The 21,902-nt window shown below is 41.1% G+C and overlaps 1 protein-coding gene across 1 annotated transcript in view; it reads left to right on the top strand.

Annotated features, from left to right (window-relative positions):
• Window positions 1-21,902, top strand: part of Hecw1 (HECT, C2 and WW domain containing E3 ubiquitin protein ligase 1) — a 401,408-nt gene that overhangs the window by 242,856 nt on the left and 136,650 nt on the right. The window contains 2 exon segments of the mRNA XM_087196392.1: window positions 11,656-11,731; window positions 16,251-16,420. Coding sequence (XP_087052518.1) covers window positions 11,656-11,731; window positions 16,251-16,420 — 246 coding nt within the window.

Raw genomic sequence — 21,902 nt, 5'->3', positions numbered from 1 at the left:
CTGAGTGTGAGTGTGTGTGTGTGTGTGTGTGTGTGTCCCCAGTACCTACTCCACAAAGGGTTTAGCACTACTTACAAAGCACAAAAGCACTTACTTTTAACCAATAATGAGGGAGCTTGTGTGAATGTCACGTGAACATGGTGCCACAGGAAACCTGGGGATGTAGTTGGGAACTGACCTCTATGTGTTCAAGCACCTTGCTCTTCGCAGGATCAAGGCCAGTAATAAAGTTCTTGGTCTGCAGGGAATGAATATTTGCCACAGACGCTCAGCAGAAATACAACTGTTGTTGATTCTACAATCAGGCAGATATTTCCTTCAAGGCAAAAGAATGTGCTTTTTAAAAAGGCAGTAGATTGAAGAAAGCTGTTGTAGTTTCTTATTATTGTGTTATAGATTAGCACAAAGCTTGCTCACCAATCTATGGTCAGAAACTCAGCATGGCATGGCTAGAATCTCTTTCAGTCTACTGGAAGACAAAGACTGAAATACATATCAGCCAGGCTGAGCTCTTATCTGGAAGTTCTGGGGAAAGCCCACTTCAAGCCCACTGTTGATGTTGGCAGAATTCAGTTTCTTGGGTTGCAGGACTGAGGTGCTTCTTTCCTTCTGGCTCCACCAGGGATCAATCTTGGCCCCAACATGGCCTCCTCTATCTTTAGTCCTCACTTTGCATCTCTGACTTCCTCTCTTACCTCTAAATCCAGATGTACAGGGCTCATGTTGGGGCCACCTTTGTAGTCTCCCTTTCTTAAAGTCACCTATAATGCACAACATAACCTAATCACAAGAGTAACTCACAGTGCTGAGGATTGTTCAAGGCATGTACAGCACAGGGTTAGGGAATATTGGAGTTCATCTTAGAATTCCACCTTCTGCAAAGACTCAAAAGAGCCCCCTCCCTCCAGTGCCCCTAGTATTGGTGGGTTGGAAGTAGAAAAGGAAAAGAATGGAGCCAGTCATCCCAAATCAGCCCAGAGTTTCTAAATACCCTCAGGACGCAGAAATCCACTCCCATGGAAGTGCATCACCCCTGAGGAAGCATGCTGCCCTGGCTCCAAAGCTGACCTCCCCAACGAGCTGCCAAGTCTGGTATGGTCCCAAAGTAGTCAGGTAGATGCTCCAAACTTCCTGCATGTTTTTCCTTCCTTCTAACAAGACCCTTTCAAAAATTTTGCTCACCCCCACTTCCCCACATTTTCAACCCCATTGCCTCTAATCTCAAGCCACACTCCCTCATCCCATGTCCATGGGCTCCAAGACCAACTTCCAGATAAGGAAGTAATATTTGTCAGCTCCGTTATCTCGGTCCACTAATGAGCACAGAAGCTAATATAAGCTCACTGCAATGTTGCTTTTTTTTAAAAGTTCATAAAGGACAGGCTTTTTAATATTTAAAATAACAGTATAAGGCCATGGATTTAGCTCAGTGGTTTTGCTGCCTGCTGCGCAAGCACAAGGACGGGAGTTCAATCCCCAGTACCAATAAATAAATAAATAAATAAAATAACACAACAGTATGACATAAATTCCTTGAAAAACTAGGCATAGAAAAACATGGACAAGACTTCCAGTGAATTAAATAAATCCAGATGAGTGTAGTATGGGAGACACATTTATCTTCCTGAGGAGGCACAAAAAAATGATCTGGCCATATGGAAGGCAGGAGCAGCTTCTTTGGATCAGGCCTTTTCTCATAGCTACTTTTTCTGAAGGCCTGGGCCCTCATGCTGGATCTCTCCCTCCATACCTCCCCTGTGGCCCCCTCTCAGCCCCAAAGGAGACAAGGTCATGCATACTAACTCATTATTCTTCCTGTCTTACCTTTTCCTGAGGTTTAGAGGATAGAAATCTTTCTCTGTGGTCTTTAATTAAAACTACTGCAATTTTAGCATCTATCTGATCAAAGGACTCTCTGAAGTTCCCCAAGTTGGAAAGAGAAGGCAAATATAAACACCTTTATAAAGGAAACTTTCTCTCTTGCTTCTGTTTATGTATTTATCTCATTCTACAATCACCTAGAGTCACAGAGTGCTGTAGTTTGGATATTAAATGTTCCCTAAAGACTAAGTACTAAAGCTCTGATCCCCAATCCATGGCATCTTTGGGAGATGGTGGAACTTTTAAAATATGGGTCTCTTGGGAAATCTGGTGGTCACTGGAGGGATCCCCTTGGTAGGGTTAATGGAACCCCAGTCCCTCCCTCTTCTTTCAGTTCCCTGTCATGAGGTGAGCACCCTTGATCTATTCCTCCATCCTTGTCATGATATACCACATTGCCACAGGCACAAAGAAACAGGACCAACTAACCGAGGACTGAGACCTCCAACACTCTGAGGCAAAATCAACCTTTTTGTTCGACATTAATTATCTGAGATATTTGTTACAGTAACATAAAGCTAACTGACATATGGGATCGTGGGATCATCTTTAGATCTTTTAAAAACTTGCAGACATGGAAAAATTGTTAGCAGCAGCAAAATATTTAAGTGGGAAATCTGTGTAAAAAGGGTAAGTATATGCTATATCGATAGCTTGTAGGTGTTAGACCTATAGAGCAGTGCTTTTTGTTGGTTTTTAAGAGGGTGGTATATTTATAATACCCCTAAACTGGACCAAATTATCCACTAAATGGAAACAGATTGCTCCTCTATGATGAATTAATGGTTCAGGGTTCTGGGCTCTGGCCCAGTTTGTCAGGGGCAACCAGCTTTGTGACTTCAGGTAGCTCCCTTGATTGGTCTGTTTATACTTCACATCTGCTTATTCAGTTCTTAACAGTAAAAGGTCGGAGGTTACATAACAGTATAAATTCATAATGACCTCGGCCTAATTTAGAGCATTTATTATGTGCCAACCTTTGCATTCAGTGTTTTATGTGCATTAGCTCATTCAGTTCTCAGGAGAATTTGGTGATGTAGATTCTACCAGGCTCTCCATTTGACAAGAGGTGGGGGGAGCCTTGAGCTTTAGAGCAATTGATTGCCTGCCCTGGGCCTCACAGCTTGAGGAGGGGCTGGCAGAGAACCAGAAGCACTGGCTCCAGTCTGCCCACCTACCAATGCTTGCCTCATAGCACCTCCACACATGCCCCTGCCATCCATCCACTCTTCATCCAGGAAATTCAACATCCATTCCTGAATTTTTAATCTCTTTACAAAGAAGGAATGAAATACATTATTTGCTTATTATGCTACATACAGTCTGCTTTAAACCAATGGCCAACATCAAAGTTAATGAACTTCCAGAGCAAGGATGACAAACTCAAAAGCTTCCAAGGTGCCAGGAGAGTATCGAGTTTGCAATACTGACATGGGTTGGAAGAACAATTACTGATTTTCATCCCTCTAGAATATAGGGCCTAGATGAAAACAAGCTTAGCAGTCTCAATCACACCACATTGGTGGTCAGCCTCACCGTGATTTCAGGAACCATAAAATCTGAAGGACTTGGTGACTCATATTTGATGAAACGTGGTCCCAGGAGGCCTGGAGAGGTGTGGCGCTGCTAATGAAGACGGCTGTTTCTCAGCTCCATGGTTGGTGCTGGGCATTCTGACTTTTTAAAAGAACCTGAAAGCCCTATTTTAAATATATCTTCTGATTTTTTTAAAAAAAAAAGGAAACTAATCTTTAAAAAGCCCTCAAAAATTCCATGGGCCAAAGAAAACATGCCAGTGGGCCCTGCAGCCTTACCTGTGCCCACTGAGTGCCTCTTGATGAGTCTGGACCAGTGGGAATGTTTGAGCCATGGAGAATGGAGTGAAATCCCTTTCACAGAGCAAGGTACAAGCTAGCTGGATATAATCATGTACCCAAGAAAGTACGATGACCTAGACTAAGCTGCTAGCCCTGAGGATGCAGGGAAAGGTCGCATGTCCCTAACAGATGGCATAGCCCCAACCTCCATGGCCAAGGCGGTGTCAGCACCTGGGTCTCCCACTCAGAACCAGGATCAAGGTAGTTCTGAGGGCTGGTCAAGTTTAGATAGAGACAACTTGAAGACCTCCATCTTCCATTACATTTAGGAGTGCAGGCACTTGAGTCTGATGCTCCTCCAAGTGTGGTCCCCATGATACAGGATACCATAGGAAGAGAAATATGAAAATATTTTATCTCCCAACCCATTAGATATCTGACACGCAGGGCTCATGTTCTCTAAAAGTTGAAGAATGAATTCTAAGAACCACAGAGGTTAAGAGTAGGAAAATAATTATTGACAGGATAGCTCCTGAGAGAGATAAGACGGGACCCAAATGGGTAGCTCAGGGACCCCACTTTACAGGGGAGTTTTATAGAGCAAAATCCACGTGGGTACAATATGGGTTACAGCTGTGATCAACCAAAAAGGTTACAAGTATAGTTGCTTAGGTAATAGTGAGCCAATTGGGAAACAAGTCACATAAAAAGTGTGCATGGAAAGAACAAAGACTTCATCTAGGAAATGATGAGTCCAGAGGTCTTTGACCACCCACCAGGGTGACTGGTGTCTGTCTAGGCTTCATTAGGCCCAGTGTTTGTCTTTTGAGGACGTATACAGGCCTGGTCATCTTGTCTTTACCTTGAGGCCTGGTCTCTAACAGATGTGTCTCCAGCCACAGTTGTGATGTGTTTCACTGTTACGGTTTGTGTGTAGATGTCCCCCCAGAGCCTCATGCAGATGAGGTGGGACTTTCTCTTTCAGAGGTAGTTGAATCTGGAATGTGTGATGCTGGGGTTAAGGGCATGTGATTACTAAACCACTACATGTGAGTAATTAGTTTGGCACTGCCCTAATCCTGGTAGGCTGAATAAGATAAAAGGTGCAGAAAGACATTGTTAAACTCTCTTGTTGCCTTTGCTACCTTGTGCGTGCCATGTTGTTTCTGCTCTGCCCTGTCTGTTTGTCATCCCTGCCTTGGAGTTGGCCAAGTATGGACTGAAACCTCTACGAACTGTAAGCCAAAAAAACTCCTTCCCCTCCAGCTTTGGGTGTCAGGTATTTTGTCTCATCAAGGAGAGAAAAGTAACTAACATATTCACCTTTGTCCTGACTCTCTCTCGAGTCTAACCCTATCTGACTGCCTGTAATATTTCTATCTAACTTAGCTATCTATAATACCCACAGCAGAATCAGTGTTACCTGCAAATTTTTTGAAATTTCAGGCTCTAGGGCCCTCGGTAGACTTACAGAATCAGACCTTCTGGTTCAGGTGGGCAACCTGGGCTTTTAGCAAGCTCTGCAGGGGATTCTGATCCCTGCTAAAGTTGGAGAGCCTCTGTTCTAAAACAGACATAATGATTCAAGCATTTTTTAGTATTTAGTACACTCTATTATGTCCCCGCTTTCAGAACAGTCTGAAACCCACAAGAAACTACATTTAAAAAGAATAGATTTATGGCCTAAAAATCACTGGGGAAAATCCTGTATTTTTATAGTTTGTTTTTGGTTTGGTCTGGTTTTTTGCAATACTGGGGATTCAACCTCAGCCTTTGCTTTGAGCTATATCTCCAGCCCTTTTCTATTTTTTATTTTCGTTTTGAGACAGGATCATGCTAAGTTGCCCAAGCTGTCCTCAAACTTGTGGTCCGCCTGCCTCAGCCTCCCAGAGTGCTGGCATTACAGGTGTGCACCACCACACCTGGCTTCCGTATCTCACTAGTTCAGGCCACATCCACGCGCACATGCACCGCTTCTCACACATTCTCATACCTTCATTCCAGTAGGCCAAATGCTGAGCTTCACAGACACACCATCCCCTTGGTTGAAGCAGATTTCCTCCTGCTGCCGCTAAAATCTTGCAATCCTGTGTGGTCCTAAGCAGTCAGCACTGACCCCATACTTTACCTTCTGTCCCTAGAAGTCTTCCATCTCAAGTGGCCTTGAAGATGGGGAGATTGTCTTGGGATGCAGTTGACTTGGAATTTTATGATTCACTTTTTCAGACCCCTAAATCTTCCTCCAGTGGGAAGGGGATGAAGACATGAAGGGAGGAGAAGAGAAAGAGATGAAAAAGGAGTTAAGATGTGCTGTGTACATGTTCCCGCTCCCTGCAAGGAATGCAAACACTGTGTACTGCAAACATGTACTGATAAAGTTATGAGACTCTAACTAGGGATAGGTACCCAAAGGGACTCTATAAATATTTCTAACGTGTGTCTATTTGTTTACGATTTGCTTGTTTGAGGGTGCGAGAATTTCAGAGACTTAGAGGTGTAAATAGAACTTAGGCCTTGGATTGGGTTTGATTTTACATTTAACATATTTTATTTATTTATTTATGTATGTATTTATGTATTTATTTTCTATTAATTTTTAATTTTTATTAGCACATATTTGTCTATGCAGTGCGTAATAACTACATTTACTGTGGAGAGTTGGCACGTATACATAACCTATCTTAATTCTTTTTTTTTTTTTTTTGGTACCGGCGATTGAACTCGGTACCTATCTTAATTCTTTTGCATCCCCTTCTCTCTCTCTTTCTTCCTCCATCTCTGAGTTCCTTTCCTGTTTGCAAAAGATGTGCTTAACATATTTTAAATTGACACATACTAATTATACATACTGGTGGAGTAAAAAATGACATTTCAATATGTATATAATGTATAAGAATCAGATCAGGGTAACTGGCATATCTGTCACCTCATTTATCATTTCTATGATTTGGGAACATTCAAAATTCTACTTTTTTATATTCAATTAATTGCTGTCAACCGTAGTTATTCTGTGGTGCTATAGAACACTAGAAGCTCCTCCTACCTATCTGCACCCCTGTGCCCATTACCCTTTCTCTCTCCATCCCTCTCTCCCTTACACCCTTCTAGTTTCAGGTAATCACCATTCTAATTGTGTGAAATCAACTTTTAGCTTCCATATGTAGGGTTTGTCTTCCTGTGCCTGCCTGATTTTACTTAATTAACATGATGTTTTCCACTTCCATCCGTGTTGCCGCAAATGACAGAATTTCATTGTCTTTTTTATGGCTGAATATTTCATTGTGTTGAAGGAGTTAATGACGTGCCATCTCAAAATATACCTAACTGGTATGTTAATCGTTTCAAGGTGAAATCACCTTCAGAAAGGTGATAACTTCAGAAAGGCCATTTGGCCTGTCTTTGCCTACATGCAGCAAGCTTTAAAGACTCTTTCAGGAGGCATGGCCTTCATATACCAAGGCTGGAAAGCAGTTGTGATCACTGAAGACTTGACTGGGGGTGAAGTGAGCCTGACACAAACTCTGAAGTAGCCTTCATCTTGCATGAACCTCTCCAGTCTCCCCAACGCCCCTAGGTCTCTCAGTAACATCACTAGAATGTACTACCCTTGTCCAAAGCTCCATCTGTCCTCTCATTCCTTCACAAATTTATTATACTGTCTAAAAAGTATAAACCCATCGGGCTTTGATCATTTCTTCCAATTCCTGTCTCTTATGAAACCCTCACATATAGGTAAATTTAATAAACATTTTATGCTTTTCTCTTGTTAATCAGCTCTTGTATTCATTTGGTTCCTAGATCCAGCCAAAGAGCCCACATAAGTACTAAGTGGAGAGAGACATAGAGGGAATCTCTCTCTCCCTATATATAACATTTTTTTATTCATTTATGTGTCAAATCTTATTTTTTTAAGGTGGCTTCAAGGCCTATCAGATTATTTAATAGACACTATCTTGGAGGCAAAAGATATTGAACTTTAGGAGGACCTATGATCTCAGATATAAAGTGGAATTCGTAATTCTCTGCTGCAGATTTCTGGTTTGCTACAGCTCAGGTGTTTTGTTATTTATAAAGTAACATGACTTTGCATCTGAGTTTTAGATTCTGCTATTAATCATGGAGAATTGTACTTTTCATTTATAGGCACATCAGAATTATCTGGACAGGTGAATAGAAAAAGGGCTCAGTGAAGTCATGAATTTCCATTTCTGGGATCACTGTTGATTTAATTGTTCCAGTTTAGTTAAAAGAATTCTGTAGTTGGGGCTGGGGATTTAGCTTAGTGGTTCCACCACCTGCCTCACAAGCGCAAGGTCCCAAGTTCGATCCCTGGTACCAAAAAAAAGTCAAAATGAGCATTAAAGGTAAACGTTTAAAAAAGAGAATTCTGTACTTATTTGAGAATAATCATGGGTATAAAATAAAGTTACTTCATCAAACTTGAGCATGACATAACCACAGTCCTGCAGGAAATGCCATGTGAGCTACAGAGAAATCTCCAGCATTTGCCTGAAGGAGGAAACCCAAGGACTGAATCATTTGGGGAAGCAGCTCCAAGAGTTCTTCGAAACCTCCTTTAACCTACACAACTCATGCACATTTTGCTTTCAACTTTACATTTCCTTGTGTTTGTTTTTAAAATAAAAATTTGCCCAAAATTTTGAATTTTGCACCCATGGAAGGCATCCTTAGCCCCAGGTGCACCTCTCTGGGAATGAGAAAGGGCCCATCTGAGAAGTCATAGGAGGCTGGAAGGTAGAGGAAGCAGACCAATATGCATATAGGCTTGTGTGATTGGACACCACTGGTTTTCTTAGAAAATCTCATCTGTCATGCAGTGATGCTCCATAAAGGAAAGGTAGAATTGGAATGTAGTGGCGAGCAAAGGCTGAAGGAGCTACAAGTCTTCATACTGCTGAGACAGAAGTCCCCTACAAGAGTGAGAAGAGTGATTGTCACTGTTCTGCTGAATTGCACTCTTAGGAGTGTGTGACAATAGTGGGAACTTTTCCAAAAGAGAACAGGAGAATGGGAGTGGGAGACATAGACCTGACTTAACCCCAAAGCCCTTAATGCAACTCCAAGAACCTTGCCAATATCTTACAGAACCTTCTGCACACTACCAGCAGATTCAGTTTGGAATCTGTCACACCATTTGCCAAGCAGGCTTTGTTGTGGAAACATTTGTGTGTAAAACATCCACAGAGAAATTGCCAGAGCTGCATCTGAGACAAAGCAGCAACTTAACCCAGTGCCGAGTACTTAGAGGAACAGTCATCACTGGGGAAGGCACAAAGCAAAGGGACCACATCAGACCTGGGAAAACAAGAGATCTCCATGATATGCCTGGCCTCAGGTGGTTCCAGGGTAGAACTATTGTGGCTGAGGCTTTGTGTCTTTTTCCCAGTCACCAAGTCGTAGGGAGTCTATCTGCAAGGAGCAGCTTCCTCAACCTCAGATGTGCCTTTGCCACTCATCTCAAACAGGAAGTCAGGACAGATCTTGTCCCAAGACCAGACAAACATTTCTTCATCCTGGAAGTTGTTCACCAAGGTTCTCTGACCTCCATTTTTGTACCATCAATCTAGACCTTAGATGGTTCTGTAAAAAGACTAGTTAAAAAATAAGAATTTAGGTAGAATTCTGTGGAGTTTTAAATGATGTGTGTCTCTCCTCTGAGTTTAGTAGCTTCTGAAAAAAATACTATTTTTTCTATTTACAGTCCTGTTTTTTAAAAATCTTGAATTAATTTTAACTGACACATAAAAACATAAAACTACACATTTATAGAGTACCATGTGATTTTCAATACGTGTCTACATTGTGTAATGTTTTAATCAGGGTAAATATATCTATATCCTCAAACATTTATCATTATGGTGAAAACATGCAGAAATTCTTTCTTCTAGCTTTTTGATATATAGTACTATATTATTATCTGTGATCAGCCTACTAGAAAATAGAATAAGGGACATCTTACTCTCATCTAACTGTAACTTAGTACTCATAGATCAACCTGTCCCCACTCCTTCCTCCTGTCTTTGATGCAATAATGTTTAAAACTCTTCTTTGTAAATACTAGGAATAGCTGGCAGAGGAATACTTAAATGTAAAGAACCAAAATATGTATCCTTTTAAAAGGAAGAAACAAATTGCTATCCTTTATTATCATTGCATATCGAAGCTGATTTTAGGCCAGGGTGAGATACACAGTTTAATTCCATGCCTTTTAGAAAATGCATATAATTAGAATCTACATCCTCTAGACCTCAGTCTACAAGGCTCTATTAAAATTTTCGTATTGTTCTCTCAAAGAACTTATACTCTAAGAAGAAGATGAGTTAGATGTGGGCCTTTTAAAGCTAGAATTAGAAACTAGACTTTAACAGTTGATTGTTAGCTGTCTCCATTGGGCATATACAACACTGTAAAGGAATGTGGCTAACCTGCCCATGTCTCCCACCACCTTTGTCCAGCCAGAGTTCTGAAAAAAAAGAAAAATCTACAACCTCCAGGAATTTTGAAGCTCTGATTATGCCCTTCAGGCTCTAAGAGTTAGAGGGTGGTCCAGCCTGAGGATAGAGCTACAGCTATTTGCTGACTGCTGCTCTGTGTCAGCCAATCAATGGGAAGAACAAACATGGGCTCTCCAAGGTGGAGATGGCTAAGGCTTCATCCCAGCCATGCCTTACTCTGTGTCCATGTCAAATGGGACTCTAGGAGACAGAGATCTGTTGAGGGGTTTGACAAGCTCTTACCTCACTTGATGCCAAGCTGAAACCCACAGTGGTTCCCTCTGCTAAGCAGCCCAGCATCCCTGAGATGCAGCTCACACTTGAGCTAACCAAGTTTTCCCAGAGCTGCAGCCAAACTCCTGGGCTCACCAGGGGTACCTGTTTAGGCAGGAGGAAGTGAACCAAAAATCCTTTCATATTTCCCTGAGCCGAAGCTGTGAGCCCCAGTGATAACCAGTCATTAAGCCCAGGAGCTATGTAGAAACATCCACTCACAATGTTTACATCATCAAGAATTCTGAGAGAAGAAAGAAAGAATAAACCCACACACTCTCCAAAAAAGAAGGATTTCAACAAGTGGTTGTTGAGTTCTCTGCTTTCCCCTTCTTCGGTGTAGAATATCTTCTAAGAAGTAGACGTTGTGTGATTGTGCTTGATACTTAGATCTTAAAATTTGTTTTCTGCAAACATACAGCACATTCAGAGATAACTAAAAAGACATTCTGCCTTGGAATAGATACTCAAAATAATTTTTGAATGCAGTCTTTCTAGAAGAGAATGGAATCAAAGACTAGCTGTTTTGATTAACCAGTTAACACATATTGAGCAATGATCGACAACCTGATCTGCAAATACTTACTAGACTGCAGATAACTCATGTAACAATTATGTTCTGAAATTTCCCAGGAAAACAACTCATTCAATAAGAGAGAATTCTGTGTAGTTTCTTAATGCTGTTGTTTATGCTCCTCCCTAATGAATTGAGTTTCCTAGAAATCCCTAAATAATAGTAATAAGTGGAGATGCAGTTTAACCCTGCACCTTGCTAAATGGGAACACATTGTAATTACAACAGTAAACATCGATTGATCTATCATTCTACTGCTTTAAGGCACTGCCTTAATAAATATTTTTTGCAAATTTGAATCTGAAAAGACATTGTTTGCATAAGTGGTTACGAAAGATTAGAGTAATTATGTTTGTCGATTTCCATTTCCCTGAAAAGCTCCCCTCACTCCCACTAGCATATCCTCTATTCCTGGGAAAGACGCTCGGTTGCTAGGAGCTCATTTTAATCAATAGTTGTCCAATGAAATCACAACACTGTTCTCTTCCTTGCCTGTGGCTGGAGAAATAACTGTGATTAAGCATGTTTGTGTTGGAGTGAGAGTATCCATTTCAATGCTGGATTTGCTTGTTTCCTATTTTCCTTCTTCCTACAGATTTTCAAAAGCATTGGCTCAGATGAGACCACCCAAGGGCAAGGAAGTCGGAGACTGATCAGCTTTTCTCTCTCAGGTATGTGTTCCTCAGCTGGGGGCCTTGTGGAGAGAGTAAGAATGTTAACCAAGAGTAAGAGGGCTGCTTCAATTCAACCCATAAGTTACAAGTTATTCAGCCTCTCTGTGCCTCGGTTTTCCCAGCTATAAAGCAAAAATAAAAAATACCTGCTCTGCTGGGCATAGTGGTACACACCTGTAATCTCAGCACTCAGGGAGGCAGAAGCAGGAGTATCACAGGTTCAAGCCCAGCCTTGGCAACTTATCGAGACCCTGTTTCAAAATCAAAAGAGATCAAAGGTGTAGCTCAGTGTAAAGGCCCTGGGTTCAATCTCCAGTACTACAAAAAAATTTTTAAAACCTGCTCAGTTTACCTTAACCTAAGAAGGAATTCAGGTAAGTAATCAATATGAAAGTGCTTTGAGATGCTAGGAAAGGAAGCTATTCTGTTTTTCCTAAAGACCAAGTGGCAGGAAGTGAGAGTTTATACAGGGAAGGTTGGGGAAAGCCCAGGGAAAGATGTAGCTATCCAACCCGTGTCTAAACAAAACTTCTGGTAGAGTTTGATTGGTAAAACAGATGAACACTGGGCTGCTCAAAAAAAAAAAATCAGTCATGGAAAAAAATCAATGGAATCCAAACAAAATCTGTTGATTTAATTAATAGTAGTTTAGTTAATAAAGAGAGTTAATTTTTAGTTTTTGTGATTGGACCATGGTTCTATAATATGTTAACAAAGAGGCAAACAAGGTAGAGGGTACGGGAAAAGCTCTGTGCCACTTTCGGATTTTTCTTCTAATTCTAAAATTATTTCAAAATTAAAATTGTAAAAAAAGCTTTGAGTTGCTTTAGCTAAAATGATCTATGAAGCTCAGGGCTTCCACACACTCCGTTCCACCCAAGTCATCTTCAAGAGAACACAAGATCATGAAGCTCAAGGACTACATTGAACACTGTTTGAACCTACAACCTTAGCTTGTCAAACAAACCAGTGAGGCTGGCCATGAATGTCCAAAATCATGGGCCACAGGCATGAGACACTCAACATCTCTGGGGGATGGATGAAGTTAGCTGGGGCTTTCCAAGCTGAAGTGTGCCCAGGAGATCACATATGTACCTAAAAATGCATAGATAACATGAGTGTGGGTCTGTCTAGGTTTCAGGGGCAGATACTGGAGGGGAAGAAGAAAAAGCTCAATAATTTTATACTATTAGGGCAAAAGCTAAAAGCCTTTTCTTTTCCATTTGTATATTCCCAATGAAATGCTTAAGAAATAACAATCATTAATACCAGTCCTCAAAAGCAATAGGAAGTAGGAATACTACATGACCATATGCCAGAAACCAAGCAAGCGCCAATATAACCCAAGAGGGATGCCACGTAGCAGGGCAGTAGGGCCAAGCTGGGGAAAGACCAAGTGTCTGTTCCTTGGTCTCAATTTTGCCTCTACCAAAACTGGAGAACTGGATTCATAGACCTATCAAAGGAAAGGAAACTTCCTTCACCCCAAAATGGTTCACAGAGTTACTTGATAGTGTGATGGACATCAGCTCATCTCCTATAATCCTCCACTTATTCCAAGACAATTCCCAGCAGTGAAATATGGCTGGGACACAACGTCAGCAGAGAAAGAAAGAAGTCTGAAATTCTCATGGAAATATACTACTCAGCAACTGGATAAGTCAGTGTGTGTCTAATTCGTTATGTCTGCCTAGGGAAAAAATATGTATTCCTGAAAGTATCAAAATAAATTCCATGCCTCAAAGAAAGACAAGATAAAAAAGGTCAGCTCATCTGTAACTAAGCAAATCCCATCAAGCATCAGTAAGTTAATTAGACACTGGTTGGCTCTAAGTATAGAAGCAGGGATAAAGATTCCAGTGGCAACCAGCTGGACAACCAAACTAAAGATGGCCAAACATCAAGACTAAAAGACCTTTTCATGCATGAATAACAGAAATCTTGATTTGAAGAGTGTGTGGAGAAAGAATGTGTAAATTGAAGAATACAAACACAAGATACAAAAGAATTATTCTTACTGACAGGCATGTACTAAAAATAAATGAAGTGTTTATCACTCACCAGCTTTACCATAAATAAAATTCAAAAACGTGAGCAACATACAAGTAAATATGTATATTGAGATGAGAAAGATGATAAAAGAGTTCTTCAAAGCTGGAAGAAATAAAAACTCAGAAGGCAAAGTGTATTTGTTTCCTATTGCTGCTATAACAAATGACTACAAACAGTGGTTGAAACCACCACCACTGTATTCTCATTGTTCTGGATGTCAGAAATCCAGAATGAATCTGGAAGGGCTGATCCCTTCTGTTGGATCCAGTCCAAATCTATCCCTTGCCTCTTTCAACTTTTAGATGTTGCCAGCATTCTTTGGCTCATGACTGCATAGCTCTGATTTCTTCTTCGGTCATCATCTGTCTTCTACACTTTGCTTTCCTGCTTTCTTCTTACAAGGGCCCTCGCACTGGACCCACCTGGATAGTTCAAGCTAATGTCCCTATCCCAAGTCCCTTAATCTAATCTGAAGGCCCCTTTTGCCAGGAAAGGTAACATATTCACAGGCCCCAGGCATTAAGGCATGAACATCTTTGTGAAGTCATTTTTCTGTCCACTACAGTCAAGAAAAGGTTTAAAGTGAATTTTAAAAGTGTGCAATCAGAATGAAAAGTGAGCTCTTGGAAGCAGGGTAAAGCACCATCTACTAAGATTTGGAATCAATGACATGGCCAGCTAATTTAAAACTCACTCCTAGCATGCATAAGTAAAGGCAATACATGAGAAGGCTTAGGAGGAGGAAAAGAATGACAACACATAGAGAGTAAACATAGAATTAGGGTTTTTAGTAAAGAAATCAAAATAAATGGGACAGAAAAAATAGAAGAAAATTTTTCCTGAGCCAATGATCATGATGAGTCCTTACATTATCATCCAGTGCTAAAAAGAAAAAATGTATATAAAGAAACCAGTGCTCATCAAACCTCACTTTTTAAAAACATTTTCAAATACAGCCAGAGTAGACTTCTGGCCTGAAGCACATATGTAATCCTCCTAGCTCGAGCTGTGGCTCTCTGTGTGCAATGCTGTCTATCAGGAAAGCTTATCAAAGACTTCATGCTATGGTTGCTACTAGGAGGGGTATGCAGGTTATGTGGGTGGGCATCTTATGTTAGGTGTACCAAATCCCAGACTCCCAAGAAGAAAACAGCATCCATGATAAACCACAAATTTACACAAACAGCCACTCTTACCAGTTCTAGGGAGGTGGGAACTTCTTGAAATCCACTTTCCCAGATTTTATCTAAGAGCTCGCCATATGAACAGGCAAGTTGTCTCAGCCTGCCATTGTTAACTTCTTTCTGCAAGCACTCCTATGAGCATAGCCTGAGTTTTATAAATTGCCATGGTGCTTGTTCTTTCTGCCTTTTCCCGTTGTGGCAATATACCATAATGCAAGACGGTAAGAATCATTTCATTACGCAGGTCATATTGAGTCCACTCAGAATAACTTTTAAGTAAATGTACATGAAAACACTGTTTTCCCCCCATTGGTAAAAAATTATGCAAATGCCTTACAATTTATACCATGGTTGAGTATCACTGATTGTATCTTCGCCTTAGTTTGTTTCACTTGAATGTAAATGTGAATAATTCTGTTTAAAAGATACTTCAAAACTAGGAAAGCTTTGGGCCGGGGATTTAGCTCAGTGGTTTCACCGCCTGCTGCACAAGCGCAAGGACCCGAGTTCGATCCTCAGTACCAAAAAAAAAAAAAATAGGAAACCTTTAAAAGTTGTATTACTTGACAATATCATAGACATATTTCCAATAAATACAAAGTGATTTAAATGATCCCAGAAAAACTAAATTGACTCTCTCTCTCTCTCTCTCTCTCATGAAATTGTATGAGAGCAAACATCTTCAATTAAATTAAACAGTTCAAATTGTCATCTTGCACTTCCTGGCAGCATGGATTCTTAAAGCTCTCCTCATGGATGGCACCAAGCTCTGTGGAAGACTTATTTTCTTTTTCTTTCCTTCACTTCCATTCTCTTTGCTCTTTAATCCTCGCCTTTCTCTTTATTTCTCCCTATTCAGTGAAGTACACCTTTATTGTGAAACTCTGTGCTTCTTATGTCTGTACCTGGTGGAGGAATTTTACACCTTAGACCCATCACATTTCCGAAGTGGAGTTCCCTCCTTCTGTGCCCACCACCTTTCTCAGTGACCCTGAGCTCCTCACCCTAACCACTTTATGCCCTTCCTGAGGAACAGCAGAAATCCAGCGCAGTAAGGTCCAATAGTCCTCTCGACGGTCCAAAGTGTCTTGACCATAGTCCCAGTTAGTTTGATTTATTAAAAGAATTTCTCGCTAAAATACAATTTAATATGTGCCAATAAAAGTTCCATGTTGCACACACACATCGGTATATTTGCAATGAGGTGGAAAAGTATATGAAACCTAATGTGATCTTTAGCCTTCTAAAACATACTTAAATAAAATATACTTTATTTATAGATTTCCAGGCCATGGGGTTGAAGAAAGGGATGTTTTTCAACCCAGACCCATATCTGAAGATTTCCATCCAGCCTGGGAAGCACAGCATCTTCCCTGCCCTCCCTCATCACGGGCAGGAGAGGAGATCCAAGATCATAGGCAACACCGTGAACCCCATCTGGCAGGCGGAGGTGAGTGCTGGGGCCCTGGAGAGAAGCCTGAGGGACAGCACAAAAGGACCAGCATGTAGCTGCCCTCGAGTTTCCCAGCGATGGAGCCCCTGACTCTAAGGCTCTTGCTCTTTGGGGCTGTGTTCTCCCAGTTTGCAGCTTTGCACTTCTGAGGGATCAGCATCCAGTCCTCTGGACAGTGCTAGGAAACTCCCTTGCAGTGGCTTTGAGTAGACACTGTGTGTCTGTAGGCAGGAAGAAAAGCATTGTGATCTGAATATTCATTTCTCTACAGCTCTCCCCACACTCATGGCCTTCAAACAAGAGTACCAAATTGTAGATATGGCCCTATGCATCAGGTCCAGAGATTCTAGAAGCATCAGCTTCCTGGGGCTGGTAAATCAACAACCCCTAGAATAATCCTTGTTGGGTTGCATATGGCTTGGTTGCCATAGACATGAAGGCTTGTCATGTATCACATCTTTTCACAGTTTCCAGCAGCTTGTTGGTCTTGAGTAGGTGATTTGGTCTAATGAGAGCCCTTCTCCACCCCGGAATGTATCTCCTCTGCCAGCTGGCGTTAGGAAGTTCTTCAACAAAATACAACGTCAGCTCAACCCCACAGTCCTCTTCTAGAGAACATGCAGAAAGTTGTCACAACCTCTGTGGCTGCCTAGCCTGTGAGCTTGTGTTAAAGACACGACCTGCTCACTATGGCTGGAGGGACTGGGAGGCTGAGGGCATAAGAGCAGATGCAGGGCTTAAAAGTATAACTTTGTAGTCACACAGCCCTGGATTCAGGTCCCAGCTCAGCCAGAAAATAGACTTTGCAAATATAAGAGATCAGTTACCCTGGATTAGAGCTTCATATTGTCCTCATCTGCCAAATCTGGATGGAGATGTGCTCCCACCTAATGCACTTGCTTTCAACAGTGCTTTGTCCTTTACTCTTCTGAGTAGACCGCATCTGGGGTATTTGGGAGCAGAGCTGCTTCAGTGTTTCTTTTTTTTTTTTCAGTTCTTTTATTGGTACATTTTAGGTATACGATTCATTTACATTTATCATTGGGTGTTTGTACTTGTACATGATATATCTTGGTTCTTATTTTTTCCCCCATTACCTGTGCACCCTTCACCCCCTCTACCCTTTCCTATTTACATAGATTTCATTTCCATTTTTTTTCTTTTCTCATAGTTTTTAATTTCCCTCTTTACCTTTCCCCTTCCCTTCCCTTCCCTTCACTCCTTCGTCTTTGGACTTTTTTCCTATTTCAAATTATCAATTATTCATTTTAATCATTTTAACCCTTGTTTACACTATCAGTTTCTCACTCTAGAGAAACTATTCAGTATTTACACATGTGTGTCCTATTTATTTCACTTAAGAGTATGTCCTCGAGATATGCATCCATTTAGCGATAAATGACTCTAGTTTTTCATTCTTTACGGCTGAGTAGTACTCCATTTTATTAAAAAAACACATTTTCTTTATCCAGTTTCCAGTTGATGGGCACTTGGGCTGTTTCCAAGCTTTAGCTATTACAAACTGTGCCGCTATAAACATGGGTGCACATATATCACTGTGGTATGATTCTTTTAATTCTTTGGGGAAGATCCCCAGCAGGGGAATAGCTGGGTCAAATGGGACCTCTAGTACTAGTTCTTTGAGGTATTTCCATACTGATTTCCACAGTGATTGCACCAGTCTGCACTCCCACCAACAATGGAGCAGGGTTCCTCTTTCCCCACAGCCCCACCAGCATTTGTTATTGGTTGATTTCTTGATAGCAGCCATTCTTTGTGGGGTGAGGTAGAATCTCAGTGTTGTTTTCATCTGCACCTCTCAAATGACCAGTGATGTTGAACATTTTTTCATATATTTGCTGCTTTTACTTCTTTGTCTGAGAAATGTCTGTTCATTTCAGATGCCCAGTTTTGAATTGGGTCTTTGAATTTGGGGGCCCTGATTTTTTTCAATGCTTTATATATTCTAGATAGTAGTCCTTTGTTTGAGGTACAGTTGCTAAAAATTTTTTCCCACATTGTAGGTTGTCTGTTAGCTCTGTTGCTGGTTTCTCTTGCAGTGCAGAAGCTTTTTAATATGATGAGATCCCAGTTGCTGATTCTTTCTGCTAGTTCCCGTGCTGCTGAGGTTTTGTTCATGAAGTCTTTTCCTATGCCAATGTCTTCAAGAGTTCTACGTAACTTATCTTCCAGCAAGTTTAGTGTTTCTGTCTTAATATTTATATCTTTAATCCACTTCAACCTTAGTTTAGTGCGTGGTGATAGGTATGGGTCTAGTTTTAATCTTTGGCAGGTTGAAATCCAGTTTTTCCAACACCATTTAGTAAATAGGCTCTCTTTCCTCCAATGAGGGTGGTTGGCTCCTTTGTCAAAGATGAGGTGGCTGAGTATGTCTGGAGTTGTTTCTGCATCTTCTAATCTATTCCACTGATCCTCAGGTCTGTTCCTTTGCCAGTACCGTGCTGATTTTATCACAGTAGCTTTGTTTCTTGAATTATACCACCTCCTTCCTAAGCTTCATCACTCCTCTTCCAGGCTTCACAGAAGAGTTCCAGGAGAGCTTTGAGGTGGACAGAGGAGAAGTAGAGTAGTGCTAAAACTTCCTACCAGCTCTGGTCATTAACAGACTCTAAGGCATGGACAGTATTGCTAGCATGAAAGAATGAATCTTAAAATCATTTGGACCTTCAGTCCTGGTTATTCTCACCAGACTCCTCAAGCATTCCTGGGGTAAAGAGAAGATGCTATAGGAACTTCGAGTATTTGTAAAAACAACTAACAAAAACTGAGTGACTTATTTTAAAACATTTAGTCATAAAGGTGTTATAAGTCTTAGAAAACATTTGCGAAATCTATACCTTCAGAATGGTTTTGCTAAAAACATTGATTAGAATCCATTTCTAGCCATGAATTTTTTTCTGCATTTTTGGTTAAGATTGATTTTTTTCCCTGACAGGATTCTGACAAACATTTCATCCTCTCATGGACTTGTCCATTCCATCCAAAGTTCTGTCATCAGAGTGATTGTACTGACATGACATTTCTTCTAGATAAGGCTCAGATTGAGAATAATTGTTTTCTTAAATTCAGTAGCTAGGCATTAGCTGAACTGGGATTCAAACAAAGTTTGGTGCGACTACAAAGCTCTGTTTTCAGCAACTATATTATAGTACAGTTCTCAGTGAGCAAATGTCAGAAACCTAGAGACTTCCCAAAGGATGTACAGTTAGACTTTGTCTTGACAGGGGACACTTTTGGTGTGAGAGGGGGGTGTATCAGACAGAAGAAACAGCACGTGAAAAGGGAGTGGGGCATCCTGCAAAGGAGATGATGGGATTGGAGCTTGTGGAGAACAGGGGCACGTGATGGCAGCTGAGCTGGGTTTGCTGCAATTGCACATGCCCCTGGCTCTCTCATTTCTTACGTGTGAAAGCTCATGTTAGCTCCAGGTCTTGCATTGTATTTTGGGAAATGTGATGATTCCTTGCTCCTCTGGAGTTCACACAAGTCTTTAAATTCCTGTGCCAGAAGGTTAAGTGGGACCCAAACTGCCCTATTTCCTGTTTACTAACTAACCTACAAAGGACATTCAGTAGGAAACACTGAAGTCGCCTGTACTTAACAGTAAGAATATCCTTTACCATGTAGTTTAAAGGCCTCATTAATGTCAATAGTTAATATGGCATTAATCTTATGTGATTTTTTTCCAAATGGATGCAATCTCCAGTTTAAGAGATATTTTTTTGGCTGGTTAAAACAAGTTCAATCTTAGAAAAATTAAAGGTCTTATCAGAATTTTAAAATGAGAAGGGAAAATTACGAGAAATATATAATTAAAGCAGTGCATGCAAGCTAAAATAAAGAAGAGACTTTCATGTTTTTGCTCACTCTCCTCTTCTTCATTAGTACTGTAATTAGGAAATATTTCACCCAGGGAGTACTCTTCTTGACTTTCAGGTCTGTTTACTTTCCTGGATGGATCTAGTGAGCTCTTATAAGATTATAGTTACACAAAGAAGCTAAACAGAAACACCAGCAATTAAAGAGGCTTGCCTTCTATATTTGGAGCACCCCTGTAGAGGGTGCTTTTAGACCTTAAAATAAAACAAGGACTCCTAAAAGCAGGTTCTTGGAAATATCAAGTGGATTGAGCTAATATTCAACTGGAGCCTGGAGCCGTGGTGTTTGTAACCTCCCACTCATTCTCTCCCCTCTGCCTTCCAAAGCTGGGTACCTAGAGCTTCATGCATGCATAAATGGTGGTGCACACCTGTAATTCAAGCACTCTGGGAGGCTGAGGGAGGAGGATGGTAAGTTCAAGTCCACCCTGGGCAACTTAGTGACTTAGCAAGACCCTGTCTCATAATTTAAAAATTTTAAAAAGGGCTGGGGATGTAACTCAGTGTGAAGGTCCTGGATTCAATCCCCATTAGAGTGGGGGAAAAAAAAAGATTAGACAAGACCTTGCTCATGGAGTTTACATTTTAATGAAAGAAGACAAAAAATAATGAACAGTATTACTCCAATGGAAGATAAGGAATGTGAAGAAAATATCATATTTTTAAATGAGCTGCATGATGAAGAGAAGTGGTCCCCTAGGCCTCCCTGAGCTGCTCACATGAACTGAAAGCCATACATGCAAAGACTGGGTAGGGCTGAGCAGCAACTGTAAAGGCTGAGGACCATGAGCTTGGGGCCGTTTACCAAGCAGGAAGGTCACTGTGGCTGGAAGACCAGGTGTATGAGAGGGGCTGGCTGACAAAGGTGATAGAATCACAGAGACCCAGGGGGTCACACCTGGTCGGCCATGAAGGCCAGTTGAGATTTAATTCAAAGTATGATAAAAAGCTGTATTAGAGTATTTTTAATAGGGAAGCATCATGCTCTGGTTAAAAGTTTATAAAATCCTTCCTACTGCTCCAAGTGAGATGGATTATAGCACATCAAGAACAGAAGCAGAAGCAGCCAAGTGCAAAGGTTGGAGGATTACTGCAAGTTCAAGCCCAGCCTGGGCTACATAGTGAGACCCCATCTCAAAAAAACAAAAAGCGAAAGAAGAATGGAAGCAAAAGTTTCTGCTTCTGGCTTGAGTGGAGCACCGCAGGATACACTCCCTTAAAAGCAGCTGAAAAAGCTGAACAGAGGACCACAAAAAAACATATGTGATGAAGATACAGAACAGAATCTGGTACTCAGAACTCATGGGGTCCAGATCCCAAAAGGAAAGGAACTTCAGGTGAGCCAGCTGCCTGCAACTGCTTCTTGCAAAGAGGACTAAGAAGGTAGGCAGAAGCAACTGGAGATCAAAAAGGAGTGTGCTGGAGAAGATACAGAACCGGAAGTTCTGGATTCTCCCAGGGGGTGGTAACCTAGCAAGGCCCCAGGTTCTAGCAGCACCCCTGGCTAGCTACAGTGAAATGAAAACCATTAGTACAGCAACTCCAAGACAACCCAGACCTCTCAGTCAGGCCCTGATTAA

The sequence above is a fragment of the Heterocephalus glaber genome, unplaced genomic scaffold (assembly GCF_053883595.1).
Source record: "Heterocephalus glaber isolate CG9 unplaced genomic scaffold, H.glaber_assembly_v1.0 deba00001610, whole genome shotgun sequence".
Classification (NCBI taxonomy): domain Eukaryota; kingdom Metazoa; phylum Chordata; class Mammalia; order Rodentia; family Bathyergidae; genus Heterocephalus; species Heterocephalus glaber.
This window is presented reverse-complemented; position numbering and strand designations above follow the sequence as displayed.